The sequence below is a fragment of the Lepisosteus platostomus genome, chromosome 13 (genome assembly GCF_059453375.1).
Source record: "Lepisosteus platostomus isolate fLepPlt1 chromosome 13, fLepPlt1.hap1, whole genome shotgun sequence".
NCBI lineage: Eukaryota > Metazoa > Chordata > Actinopteri > Semionotiformes > Lepisosteidae > Lepisosteus > Lepisosteus platostomus.
In genome coordinates, this window is record NC_142623.1 from 9,743,691 (window position 1) to 9,758,784 (window position 15,094).

The 15,094-nt window shown below is 40.2% G+C and overlaps 1 protein-coding gene across 10 annotated transcripts in view; it reads left to right on the forward strand.

The window, feature by feature from the left end:
• Positions 1-15,094, forward strand: part of yrk (Yes-related kinase) — a 64,938-nt gene that overhangs the window by 33,854 nt on the left and 15,990 nt on the right. For 5 of the 10 annotated variants that reach the window (XM_088603058.1, XM_088603054.1, XM_088603050.1 and 2 more), the window contains 2 exons: positions 5,878-5,936; positions 13,082-13,339. In XM_088603058.1, the coding sequence (XP_088459184.1) occupies positions 13,090-13,339 (250 nt within the window). In that variant the 5' untranslated portion in view covers positions 5,878-5,936; positions 13,082-13,089. Of the gene's footprint in view, positions 1-5,759; positions 5,937-13,081; positions 13,340-15,094 lie in introns of those variants that run through there. The other 5 variants (XM_088603053.1, XM_088603052.1, XM_088603056.1 and 2 more) reach the window with 3 other exon arrangements.

A 15,094-nucleotide genomic window follows, 5' to 3' on the forward strand; every position in this document is an offset into this window, starting at 1 on the left:
TTCTAAGGCCCAATTTCCACACATCCTCCAGGGTCTTGACAGCTGGAATTTCAATTTTTTCGAAGAACTGCTGCATTCCCGATTCAGCAGTTTCCTCTGATTGTAATGAGCAAATTGTGTCAGGAAAAGAGACTTTTAAAGGACAACCATGTTGTCACGAGAGAAATAATTCCTACTAATCAGACTGATCTCTGTTTGTCTGGACACGTACTACAAGCACAACAAGATTACCTTTAGTAGGCTTTTAAGTGTGGATTGCAGTGTCCTCACTTCATTTCTCTGACCAGCAGACATAAGAGGAAATGGGAGTCACTGTGAAATGAAAGTGTTTTCACACAGTCACAGCTGAAAACACCCCACAATTCAGAGACATTATTGTCAGCAGGTCAGTTCTGAGAACTGTCAAACACTAGCTGAGCACGTTGCTGTCTGCTTGACTCTTGGTTCCACAAAGGGGTGGGCACTTATTGACCAGAGTGTTTTTGCACCACACCACAAAAATGTAGATAATGGATCTTTTTTTTTTCAGTGTTTCGTCATGAAAAACTGTCCAGTTTACACAGTAGCACTCAGAAGACGCTGTAAGGAACTCATGCTTGTACAAAAAACACCATTATTTGACAGCTGTCATAACCACGAACTTAGTTTATATTTCAGTTTTTAGTACCTTTTTACATTGCTTTACTCTTTTACAGTTTACTTTCTTTTACGTGGTAGAAGGTCATTTTAAATTAGAAACTGTCAGTCAAATTAAACCAAGAAAGATGTCATAGGCCCTGAAAGAGCCCTGTAACAGCTGTTAGGGTGAATGAAAAAACATTGTCTTTAAGCTGGAGTACTTACTGATTGTGACTATAAATCAAATAATGACCAAAAATGCCAGTTACACTTTCCGCTATCCCTCAGTATATAATGACTAGCCAACACAATACTTCAGTCTATTCTCTGTATTACTTCAGTTCATTGATGTTATTAATTATTATAGTAGTTGCAGACGTGTGTCATTGTGACTTAAACCAGGCTGAATGATGTATGAAGTGTAATAATTTTTAAAAACTAGCTAACTTGCCATGGATTTTATTAAACACTCCCTTCACCCTGGGCAGTGGTAATTAAAGTGTTTTAATTTAAGGTAATGATTGCAACAAGATTAATTTTGTTGTGTTAGCTTGTGTACAATATTTTTTGTTCTCTCTAAGGTTCAGTGGCTTTTATAGAGCAGCTGGTAAGCTATTCTATTAAGTTTATTTTAGTTTCTCACTTCCTTTTTTGACACACTTTTGCACAACCAGGGATTTTCAGAAAGCATGAAGGAACCAATGCAGAATCGGACAACCTCTCCACAGTAATGAAATGATGCCTGTCCAATTGTGCCTGTGATATTCATTGCAGACTCAGCTGGAAGGTGCATTGATGGTCAGTCTGTGCTGCTGCTAGTCAGTTGTGTCCCTTTCTGCTATATGTTCCTCCAGTTGGGAAGCCCAGGTACTGTAGGGATTGCCCTGGGCTGGCAGAGGGGGCAGGTGAGGCACACCCTGCAGCTGCTATAAATGTGCTGCCTGTCCTTGGTCTCTCCCAGTCTTCAGGAAGCCAGGGTTTAGATCAGAGGGCAAACAGGAAACACAACACTCTGCAGTCCTGCTCCAGCTTCCTGGCCAAGCCCTGATGGGAAGATAGGGGGAACTTTAGAGTAAACAGCCTGCAGGGGAGGGGGAAATTTGAGAATTTTGTCAGAGTGAGTTGAAGTTTAAATAACTCTGTTTCGGCTCTAAAGGCTCATTCCTCTGGAAAGGACATTCAGCGTGACATCCGCTATGCTACATGGGACAACCTATGCTATTCACAAGCTTTGTGGTGCTCTAGGCTGGTGGTTTTGATGCAAGAAGATGACTTTGGGTCCCCTATACCTGTGCAATCCATACAGGGCAATAATACTGTACAAATTAGAACTCTGGAGCTATATTGCTGTGGTTGTGTTACATTAAGCAGGCTAACCTCTGCAGTCTGTAAAAACAGGAAACAGTACAAGAAAACAGGACCGCTGTGCAGCAGGAGATATCAGCACAGCTGTGCTGGTAGCCTGTGTAGTAAACTGTTAAGACTCAGGTGGGTCAGTCTTCTCTGCGTTGAGCTTTGAGCAATGTGGATGTACCTTGAGGCTGCTGGTTTAGATGCCAGCTGACATCAGCTGACTGGTTTCTGAAGTTTCCCCAGGGACGGAGTTGGCTGGGGGAAGCCCAGACACAAAATCACTATCGAGAAACAGCTAGCCCAGCAAAGGACACACCCTTGAGCTTTTCTGTTTTCCTGGTTGTGGTTGTGAATTAAACTCCACCCCTCTTACCCCACAGAGCACGGCCAGCTGTGTCCCATTTCCCTGTGGGCACCCAACTATCATTGCCTGTGGCGGTAAGGCCGGGCTGTTTTTTTGTTTGCATGCTTGAGATCAGTTACCATTTTCGCAATAATTCTTTGGATCATTAGCAAATTCTCATGGCAGAAAGGTTGTAAAGCAACTAATGTGAGCTGTGAGGCCCTGGTGTACGAATCTGCGTTGAAGCTGCGGACCACACAGAAGAAGCAGTCTAAGACAGCAGGCCCTGTCCCCTCACACCAAAGAAAGACCAAGAAGGTTAGACCACCTGCCAGCTGTCTGAGAGGGCACCATTACCCTGATCTTGTCTTGTATGCTGAGCACTAAGCCATGGGACAGCGAGGCCCATAGTTAAAAACATTTGCTTCCGAATCGGTACACATTAATTGAAAAATTGCTGTTTAGCAGGTCACCACAGTTGTTCAAAAATTGTTTTTCCGTCCAGGCAGTTTGTTATCTGGAATAGATGTGTGATGTTCGTCCATCGTTGTTGATGAAGACCACGACTATCAAGAGATTATTAAGATTGTTTTAAATGTGTCCTAAGGTGGCTGATGAGTCCAATCTATGCACAGAAGTCTTTACCACAAATATGGCATATAAGACCAGTGTTTGCTGTGGTGGAGGTGCCGACAGCTCGGGCTTTTCACGTCTCACGCTTACTTTCGACCTCGGCTATGCCTCGTTTTTCGGCAGCCTCTGTTCCTTTGAGGATCTGGCTGCGCTATGATGTGCGATCAGATGCAAGGCTTTCCCAAATGTTGACGGAGATTCCTAGATTTTTCATGGAGGTTTATAGTCCTTAAAGCGCATCAAGGGTCTCCCAACTGGGCGCTTTCCCTATGCGAGTTCACCATACAAGAGCTTCTTGGGAAGATGCTCATCGTCCATGCGTAGGACATGTCCGGCCCATGTGGTGTGAGTCTTATGCAGCAGGGTGTGAATGCTGTGCAGACCTGTGCGGGCGAGAACAGTGTCAGGGATCTTATCATGGCACCTGATTTTCAGCAGTTTGCGTAGGCATGTCAAATGGAAGTGATTCAAAGTGACGTGTCTGCTGTAGATGGTCCATGTTTCGCATGCATAAAGTGACGTTGGAAGTACTATAGCCTGGTAGATTTTCAGCTTTGTGTTGAGGCTAATACCTCTAAGTTCCCAGACGTTGGCTCGCAACCTTCCAAACGCACTGCTGGCCTTAGCAATTCTGCAGTTAATTTCTTCATCTATTTTCACATGTCTGGATAGATTACTGCCCAGATAGGTGAAGCTATCTATGATATTGAGTGTCGATCCCATTACTGTGATGCGGGGTTTCTGATGGGGCTTACCAGGGGCGGACTGGTACATCACTTCTGTCTTTTTTGTGCCCAATACATTTGGTGGCTTTGAAACAGGAGTGAGCATACACCTATTAGTTTTCTTTACAGATTACTCTGTAAAAATACCTATATTTGCTGTATTCTGAAGTGCGTTGATCTCAGTCGCTTAACTATAGCTTTTAGCTGCTGAGATCATAGATCTTGATGTCCAAGCACTTGCAAGAGATCCATTAGATAGTTTATGCACTCTTAGGGGCTCTTTGCTTAATTTACCTCTGGTGCATGACTTCTGTCAGCAGAAAAGCAGATGTAGGAGAAAATTATCTTAATTGCACTTTGGCCAGTTATGTTGGAGCAATAATGATTTTTGTTGTTTTTTATCATTGAGAGAATTAGTCTGCTGGGATCTGTTTCAGAAGTGTGTATAATTGGCAAGTCAGTGCTGAAGATCAGGATAAAGTTGATTTGAGATGCAATTAATTCAGATACATTTGTTTATCATTCAAAATGGAGGTATAACGAAACCAATGGGGATCCTGTTACATAAATTATGGTATTTAATATTGTGTATAAATGTGACCCTAAGTTCACAAACATTTTCTTTTCATCTGAAAATCTCTTTAAGGATAAATGCTGTAAGTGCTCATCCTGCATGTCTTTCAGCTTCTGCTTTCATGGCTTCTCATAATGAATGTGTGAGCTTGTGGTTGTTGTTTGCAACATCTGAATTGTGACTGTTTTGAGATGCAAATGGCGGTATGTGACAATGTTAGCAAGATCTTCTCTGAAAGTGTTGGCTGTTGCTTTCTGCCAGTCCCTTGGCTTTATTTTCTGAGCCCAAGGGTTTGGAAGCCCTGAGCAGTGTGGCCCCAGAAAAAGTGGACATGTTGTGGTGGAATAATGTCACATGGCCAGTTTCTTTTCCCTCAGTGGGTATAGTATCGTAGTGTAAAGGTACAGTGAGTTATGTAGCTATTTTACTTGGTTCTCCAATTCGTTGGGACTCCTTCAGATAAGACAGGATTTTAAAGTTGACCTTGAACTCAAAAGTAATTTGGAAAATGAGAAGCGTGCCTTCAATGAAATAAATACTTGTACTTAATTACTGTGCAGTAAACTTATAAACTTAAACTTTCTGATAGGTAATTTTCTGTTCCTCAGATGAAATGAAGAGATACTTTGTTCAGGAGAGTCGGTGTGAACTGAGTTTTATGTACAATTTGTTCGTAAAAAGAGCTGAATAAAAATTTGTTCACAAGTGAAGTGAAATAGTCACATAATACTGAATACTGAATTGCTGACTGTGTACAATGAAAAACATCAGTTTGAGTTATTATTATTTCTGTACTGAAATATACAAACAAGATTTTACAATTTAGCAAAGGTGTAATTTAAAATAGTCATTCTTTTTAAAATTCGAACCTGTCTCTGAGTCCTTGGAAACCTGTATGTAATCACCCTGCGACGTAGAGTATTCGTTAGGACTCTGTAAGCAATGATCTCGGAGTTCTGGGTGTCAGTCCCCAGTGCATGCTTGTCACCATCTTAGCTGGCCCTCTTATAAGCGAATACCAGCTTTAACTAGGGGGTGGGGATAGTTTACTAGTACAAGTGTGTTAGAGTCACTTCCAGGGCTAGTCCTGTGGTTTTGCGTCACTTAACAAAACAAAAATCATGACTTTGCTTCTCTCAGTCACTCAGCCTTTTGAGAGACTTTATCCATCCTGCTAGTCAGTTTAAATAAACTTACTGCACTTGAGAAAAGCTGACAGCAAGGATTTCATGATAGTGTCCATTCTATAGTATCTCCTCAGTAACAAAAGAACAATTTTTTAAATTTACACTCACATTAAAAAAAAAAACTTAGCTCAGTCATTTATGACAGGATGCAGTTCTGGTATTTTTTCCAGTAATGTGTTATTTTAGGTTGCAAATCTTTTCCCCACCCTGCAGTTCTGAAGCTCTGTGTTCCGTAAGAGTAGTTGCCTAACCCCTGGGGAAGGGAGACAGTGCTTGTGCCGCAAGAGTGCTTCCGGCCCCTGTGAGCGACAGGAAGAAAAAAGGGAACCAGAGGCAGAGAGCTCTCTCCCCTCAGCATGACAGGCAGGGTGTGCTGATTCTGCTGCTGCACAGGGTTCAATGGCCCCTCACTGAGCTCCCCCTCTCGTGTCTGTGGTCTTCCAGCAGGTGCTGATGAACAGAGCAGTGCTATGGAACAGGTGATCTGAAGAGTTGCGTACCTGGTAAGTCTTGGCTACTTCGGCGTGGTATAACCCAGTGGATCCCTCTTGCTTCAGTCGCAGAAGAACTTCCTAAAAGGGAAGCATTTCAGTTCTTTGTAACATGTTCTCTTTTTTTAATGCTATGTTAAAAAAGAGCTGTATGAAGTATATTGTAGCTGTGCCCTACCGTCAAAATAAGTGTTAGGTGAACTGACTGATTGTGGTTGTATCAGTTCGTAATAACATAATAGGCATCTCTACGGGGGCTTTATCATGAGGCTTTAAACAAACTAGCTATAATCGTTACTAATATTTCTTCTGTAGCAATTTACAATTTCAGCACAACTAGAAGCCCATTGTTTAAATAGTGTGATTTCAAGTAGGTGTTTATGAAAAGTATAGGTATTTTTCTTTATAACCCTTGCCTGCTATTTTCCAGTACCGCCAATTATTACTGGCCTGCCTGGTATGTATAGTACATGTAATTTGCCAAATACTGGACTGTTCTTAATGTGATCAATTTGATCTACACTGAGGTAACCATGCCAGATACAGATAAGAGTTATCTGAAAGCCAAGCTTATGCTGGTATTATAAACGTGGTTGAATGGCCACCACAGAATCATAATATGAAAGTGATGGAGGCCATAGGAAATTATATGGAATTAGAAATGGATTTCTTCATCCTCTCTGTACACTGACACAAATGCACACACAGTTATTTATGATACTGTAGCAATCTGACTTAAATTGCAGTGTAAGATTGCCTTAATTGCCTCTGCATAAATAAGGAAAAAATACTGAGTTAAAGAGTAGAACAATGCGAAATATCTAAGAATTTTGCATAACAGTGTCTATATCTCAGTGAGAATGTTGTTTCAATGAAGAGAGCACGGTTGATTCTGAAATAAATGAAGACAATCATGCCAACAGCTCCCAGCACTACTCCCCGAGCATGTCCTTTAGTGTAGATCATGTAGAGGAGAAGTAGGTCAGTGTGGAGGCGCTGGGCACTACAGGGGCTTTCCTGCCAGTGTCACATACCACAGTGGGGGTGTGGGTGTTCACTGTGCAAGGCTCAAGGGTTCCTCAGTTGCACTGATGCTCAGAGAGGAAGCAGGTCTTTCCCAAATCCTGTAGCACAAAGCTCTGCTGACTGAAACACAACAGACAAGAGGATACATGCTTATATTGTACTGTATCAGCAGCTGTTCAAGGACAGTCTACCAAATAAACCTTCCGGACTGCAGAAAAAACAGATTAGTTTTTTCAGTATAAAGTTGCCATAGAACTGATTTTGTATAAAGAAAAAATACTGAGTGAAAGAGCCCTATGCTGCAAAAAATCAAAGATATTTGTATAACGGTGTCTATACTCATTGAGAAAGTTAATTCAGTGAAGCAAACAAATCTAAGCTGATTGGAACACAGCACACAAGAAGTTACATTGAGGTTACATTGTACCGTGTCAACAGCCAAGACAGAAGTGCTGCTAGAAATTCTGCTACGCTTTAAAAATAGATAACATGAAAAACACTGTTTTGAAGAGAATGGAAGAGAAGTTGAAGAGAATTGTTTTTTTAAGTTATGGCAGCATGAGTTTTCATGCTCTTTTTGCATGCATTTTGTTTCCTCGATTTGCAATGCCCCGCTTCAAGTAACACACCACTCTGCCACATGTGAGGCAATGGAGTAGACTAAAGGAATTATGGTGTCCTCAGATCTTCAGGCTGAGCCAAGCCTGGGTTTCAACACCTACTTTCCATTCGCCTGGTCCAAATCAATGAGGTCACTCACAGATCACTGCCTGGCCTCAGCGACCCTCTCCTGAAACTGATGTCACTTGTACAGTATCCACACTTCTTAACTCCCGATAGAACCGCTGTATGATCCATGGCTGGCAAGCCCTTCAGAATGATGCTTCTGGGGCTCTGTGGATTCTCATGTTTATTTGTTGTCAAAGCTGTTAAAACATTTTAATACTATCAAATGTACAATAGAGGCCTGGTGATAACCATTACTTTATGTTTTTTAAGGCCTTGGCATAGAACTGTCAGTGTCAATACCAGAGTCCCCAATCCTATTCCTGGAGGTCCATAAACCTGGTTTTTCTTCCCGCCAAAATATGTTACACATTTGAACCCGTAAATGACTTATAATAGTTTTAATTTGAACTTTCAGCTCTAAAACCAAAATGGAATAGTTCATAGACAGCCTCCTGTAGAACAAAACTTGCAATTGTTCCAATCAAGCAACTCATTAGCTCAATTAAGGCTTCAATTCAGATGTCTTAAATGTACTAATCATTCAAGATAGCATAGGAGGCAATGTCAGTTTTTAGTGTACTAAGCCTTCGAACACATAAAAAACTGCAGTGAGAACAGACATTCTTGCATCTTGCTATCAATGTTTCATGGTTAGGAAGATATTTTAAATACAGGAAAGACAACAGATTTCATTAATATCCTTGAAGGCTAGATTTATGTCTAGTCCTTTTAGATTATTGTTAAAAAATCTTTAAAAGTTCTTCACATTGTAACACATAAAATATAAAGGATTAAGTGCTTGTTAAAAGTTAACCTGCAAACCTGTTTGACAGCAGCTCTCCTGGACTACAGTTGCAGACCCCTGATTTAGAGTCATCGTAATGTAGCAGGAGAAGCTTGAGACCAGTGGTCCTGAGCTCTGGTCCTGAGGACTCACATACAGTACATGCTGTTTTTCTTGTTACAGATTTTACAGCTCTTGACTTAATTAAATGCTTCATTGAACTAACACGCCGCTTGATTAGAACTTTTGCAAGTTTAGGAACTGAAAGCAACGAAAGAGTTCAAATTATTCATATTACAAGATCAATATAATTGAACACTTGGTAAGACCATGGTTCCTCCTGATTTAAGCAGAATGAGGACAGCTTGGCAGAGAAATGTTAGAGGAAGATTACACTTGGTCACACAGATGTTTTTAGCACAGCATTGTAGCATTCACTCAGCGTAGAAAATTATCCAACATAATTTATTGTTCCATATATTTAATTAATACACATAGGTCTACAGATCATTTTTCTAAATCATTTTGGCCTTTAAAGAGCATTATAACAAATTTAAAATGTATGTTATTAAAAAGCATATCTTAGAAATATGCTTATGCTTAAGATTTTCTTTGTACAATACGACTTGCTGATAAAAGTTTTCACAGCAAAAATCCCAACAGACGAATACTGAATGTTTCTTTAAAAAGTTTCAGTATCTTAGATGTGTTTTCTAGGACTAGGGAAATGTTTGGTTCTAATCACACTTTTGTTGTAATTGTCATATTGAGATGAATGGGAGGAAGATTCCTGATTGTGCAAGTTTAATATTTCCTTGTTTCTGTCTCTGTATATAGATCTTAGTTTCGGTCAGGCTATTCTCACATGAGCTGTGTGTATTTTTTACATAATGAATCTTGAGAATTATTTTGATCAACGTTTTTAACAAAGAACAGAACTATTTATGCTTTGCGGTATTTTTAATCATAAAGCCTGTGGTCTAAATCGTTTGGTTTAGACCTCATCAGCAACATTTTTTGTTTCGTTAGGAATAATGACTTCTGCATTAACTGAAAATACTGTCAGTCTTCATGGATTTGGTTTGATTTGTCACCGTATGAATGAGGCCTAGCGTCATTATTCAATGAGGAATAAATACATTTTCTTCTCTCTTTGAGAGAGAGTATTTCATCCTGCCTTTTGAAACTTTGACAGGTTATCCTCACAACCCTTCAAAGTCCCTCAGCTGTGATACCCTTGCCTCTCTGCCCACCTGCCCCATGCTAATCTAGAAGCACACACTGTTTTATAGGCCTAAATCCAAGGCCTCAGAAATCCCTCCCCCCCGACTCTCCTGTAGCTGTTGTTGCTAGTTACGAGCTGGGGCTGTGAATGGTGTGATTTCCAAGGGGAAATGAGGTATATTTTGGCCAGGGCAGGCAGGGGGGTGGGAGAGCCAAGGGAAGGGCAGTTCTGTCAGTGTCCCAGGGGCCAGTGTGAGTCAGAGACTAGGAGAGGAGGCTGAAGGCTGGGGCCTCTTACACAGGGAGCTCTAGGGAAAGGGCAGAACCACGTACATGCTAATGGTGTTAGCTAAATGGACTGCATCATGGTAATGACTGGGGCTAACCTTAATTTATCCTGAGCGCAGTGCATATAGGAGTTACTACAAAATAATGGACTGTATTTAAGGCCGATTTCCTCCTGTAAGCCTTAGACACAAAACCAAATTTAACTGAGGATGATCTTTAAATCATATATAAGGATAAATATATTTAATCTACAATCACTCTTGATCCGCGATAAAAATCACGTTGCACCATTTATTTATTGTATTTAAATACAGGTGTAAGTATGATGTCCTCTCTTGGAGTGTTAACAAATTACTAGCTTCTTAATTATAATATTAATGAGGATAAAAAAAGCCTAGATACAATGGTTTCAGTTTGGGATTCTGGTTTCAGATTTTGGATTTGAAAGGCATAGAAATAAGTTGCAATCATGTATACATACAATGTGCTGTACAAGTAGAAATATTCATTATACTGTACAAACTGTGTGTAAAAGTCAAAAGGATGTCAATAACTATATACACACTTGTGCAAACGTCTTAGACATTTGTGACAATGAAGAGTTAGAATACAAGTACAGTATAAGCGTCAGCAATTTTTCTAAAGGCCTGCACTAGTGAATTTTACAATTTTAACAACCTGTTATAAATATGGCCCAGTAGGAGTCCAGAAATTGTTTGTCATTTGTCATCTTTACTTCACAATGAACAAAGTTTTCAAAAACGTGATCACAGCACCTCAAGGCAAACTGTACTGCAGCATCTGATAAGAAGTATTGTAATATCTAATCCATCACATTTACCAGTCAAATCTCATTGAAGTCATTATCAGTCATTATCGTTGATTCTCATCATTAACATCATTTGTTCCTCCTTACTTATCCATAACGCTAAAAGGCCAGTTTTTGTGCTATGACAGATCTGTGAGGATTAACTGTGAGTTCACAGCAAAAGGCTACAAGATGGTTGTGGTATTGTTTTGTATAAAAAAGGAAACACAGAGTCACAATGTAGAGGGCTTGGGGACAGCAGTAGGTTGGTAGGTTTGCTTCAGAATACGTGACCTCCAAAGCATAAATAATTTCTTCAGTTTCATAGCAGTGTTGCCTGAAGCTACAGTAAACAACAAGAGAAAAATAGTGTGAAGTTGGGAACGGCAGAGCTGGGGTACAAACAAAATGACAATAGTAAATGAAAGCTGATACTGGGGTTTAGATTTCTATTGGTTGTTTAAACAGGATCCCAGCATTAGCTGCAGCCCAGGTTTATTTTAATGCTCTTTGGTGCAGTCTGCCCTTACAGTTTAAACTTGGCCCGGAAATGACAGCTCACCGTTAACCCCATTTTCATTTAGCCAGGTAAAACGCATGGCTCGAGTGTGGTGAGTGCCACAGTCTTGTTTTGTGAATTTCACAAAATGATTGTGAATAGATACAGGAATAGGTAAATATATACTTTTATCAAAGAGTACAGAAAAACAGCCACTGGTGCCTGGATAATCCATTACTCCATATTTTGGCATCAGTGTTGAGCTCGGCGAAGACTGTTCCTGATGTCTCATTCTGAAGCTGCACAGACACCTGCCCTGAATGCATTCTGGAAGTAAAAATCTCTCTCTGTTCGAGCACAGCTGCTGGGATGGAGCAGAACCCCAGGGCTCCAGAACAGTCGGGCTCCCTGTGCAGGGAACTGAGAACAATAGCTGGCAGGAGCAGCGCTCTCTCACAGCATCCTGGGGCTGTGTGCTGGGGAGGTGCTGACAGACGCATTACTAGAGAAATCTGGGAGTTGTTTAGCTGTCAAACACGAGGGCCTTGTCCCAGCTTTGAAGAATGTGCTGTAAAGCTGTTGACTGAAATATAGAAAGTATGGTTGAAACAGCACTTTCTTTCAATAATAATTTAAAATTATCTCACAGTCTCTGTGTAATTGTACTCATTTTATTTTTCTTAGTGATTTTAAACATTCAGGCAGATACGTTGTCTCATATTTATTTTTTTTTAAAAGAAGGGTAAAAAAGCTTTTGAGTACATACAGATATGTTATACGTAGATCTGTATATATCTGTCTGCTTATGCAGCTGATATCTGCCTTGATACGATAATACTTTGTCTGATTTCTCAGTAATTTATTTTTCCTCCAACAGCTGTGTTTTATATGTGCATAGACTTAGAAAATACATACAAACAGTACATATAAACATTACAAAAAAAATAAACATAAAATTTAAAGCCTGAAAGAATTGGATCTATGGGATTCTTTGTAGCAGCAAGAAGAGTGAATATGTTCAAGCATGAAAAATGAACAACCAGTGTGTGGCTGAATTTCAGAGAAGTCTCGTGATATTTTTAGCTAGTGCTCTCTGAGAGATGAACAGATACTCTGAAACACAAAAAAAGAAAAGGAAGTCCCATTAGGGCTGAGGAAAAATAAAAGCAAGTTGTTCAAATCAATAGAATGGAACAGCTTCAGGTGGTCACTGTTAGTGAGAGAGCTGGGCAGAGGACAGCCTCTACAGAGCTCTGGGCAGATTGAGGATCACAGCAGTAAAATAGACATGTTGCATTAAAACAGGAGCTTTAGACATCCTGCAGATAAAAGTCTGATTATGTATCATATCTTATGCACATCATTTACTGTTAATTGTACAGTTATTTAACATATAAAGCCATATGTCAATCTGTAATGCCACAAGACTCACTGTGTTTTCAGAGCTAAGCCTAGTTGACTATTCCCTCCTGACCCTCAGTTGTGTTCAGTCAATTGTGTGCTGCTACTTGAAGAGTTCTGGCCACAGTAGTTTGGGTGACGTGGCAATACATTGATAAGATATCCCAACTTGCATTTGAGTAATTTAGCCTGTTTTACCACTCAGAAGGCCCCTCTTGTTTCATTTTTTTTTCCAACCATTTTCAACCATTGCAATGTGGATGAACATTTCAGTGTGGGCACACATTTCAGTGTGGGTTTTTTTAAAGCACATCTGAAATGATTTTCGGCTTTGCGTCGGTATTGTGTCAGGTGTTCTGCGGGCGACTCAGTGCTGTGCTCGTTGTCTTCTGGCGCAGCGTCGAGAATGGGCTGTGTGCACTGCAAAGAGAAGGCCTCCTCCAAGGCCCAGGGAGTGGTGGCTGATGGGAACCCGCAGGCCTCTAACCCACGCTACGGCCCCGATCCAACAAATCAGAGCCAGCAGAGCAACTTCAGCCGAATCCCCGACTTCAACAACTTCTCCGGCACGACCGTCCCCGCGGCAACACCTTTCGGAGCCCTATCGTCGTACCCTTCCGCCACACTGCAGTCCCGAGGGGGCGGTGGCATCACAGGTCAGAGTTCACACTCTTAATATCTGCTGTCATGGCTTCTCAAAACAGGGAAATGCACTCTTCTGTAGCATGTTGGGCCAAGCCTTCATTTCAGAACCATTATTCTCACTGGGGGATCCCAGTTTCAGCTGAGTTAAACAGCTGTGTTAGCTTAAACATGTGCACCCTGGTAGTCATAAAACATATTAACCTATTAACCTTCTCAAAGCGAAATGCAACAGGATGTGTTTTGTTGGTTTGTACTGGAGCCGTTTCTTTTTCTCAGTTTGACATACTCTTGGGTTTCTATCACACAGCATAAGAAGTGTATGATTGTGTTGGAGAAATATCTAGGATAAAATTAAAATGTAGCTTAGTATATACTCCAAAGGATCCTTCGCCCTTCCTAAAATTAATTTCTCTTGTCTAGATTCAAAAGAGAGGCCAGAAACCCAAGTCAGCATATATAGATATATTTAATTTCTGAGGACAATAGGAAAATGAGTACACAGAAAATGTTAATAGAATATTTAGTGGGTCATCACCTATAGAAGGGAATATTACAATTTTCCCCTGTAGAGCTGAAGAGATGTTCGTGGAGTCTTCCTCAAGGCCTGCAGTCAATGCCCTCTGGCTGTAGTATTGTCTTCCACTGCTTCTCCTGTCTTTCCTGTCTTGCCTGAGGCACAGGTGGGTTTATAAACCCCAGATCCATGTCTACCAGTCCAATCCTGACAGCAGTACCATGATATTATGGTGGCACATGTGGTTTTTATCGCATTAACTGACATGTACACATGAGATGTTGGATTTAGATAGGTTTAAAAACACTCTATACAGAATAATTAGAAAATAAACCAAATAATTGAACATTTCAGTGAACTCTGACAAATATGTAAGATACAATCAGTATCTTAATAAACAAAAATATAAACGAGTAAAAAACAAGGAATAGTGGAGATAATATCTTATAGGAAAACAAGAATGGGGTTTTAGGGAAAATATGTTTGATTGGTATGAAAAAGGAAAGATATTATAAATGAAAAAACAACATTATGGGTCATGATAAATATTAGGGACAGGTAAAGGTTTATTCCATGTTTGTTATCTTTTCTTTTCTTTTCAGCATTGCAATAATAATCTGTTCCTTTGCAGACTACCCATATTGACACTGCTACCTACTCAAACTTCTTCACATGATATTTGTTTAAAATATTCATTATTAATGTTTAGCAAAAATACTTTTTTTACTTGCTTTTGATTTATTTTTGTCTTTTGGTAGTAGTATTTGAAGCTCTGTGGTAGAACACCAGAGAATGTGCATCTGTGATCGTTGTCAAGACAGGATATTATGATAACAGTCCGTGAGTTGAACATCCTCTGCATCTTTCTCTGAGAAGGTTAATAAAATTCGATGTGCATCAATAGTTTAGACTGCTCTTTTCTGTCATAGCTGCTTTTTGATCAGATTGATCAGATTTGATGAGGTGGAGTGTCAAGTTTTGACTGGCAGTGTATATTAAAAGCAGGTCTCCAGAGGTAAGAGATTAATGTGAAAAAGTGCAGTCACATTTCTGTTGAGCAGATTGAAAAATGTTGTTTGAGCAGCAATGAGGTTCGACACCAGGTAAATGTGAGATCCTCTTTGAAAATCAGTCAGTTCTCAGACGGAACATGTTCCTACCTTCTTTCTATTTTCAATAATAAATGTCCATGTCTGTTGATTTACAAACTGCAGAAAGCTCCTGAGGTACCATATTGAAAACACCACCTCTG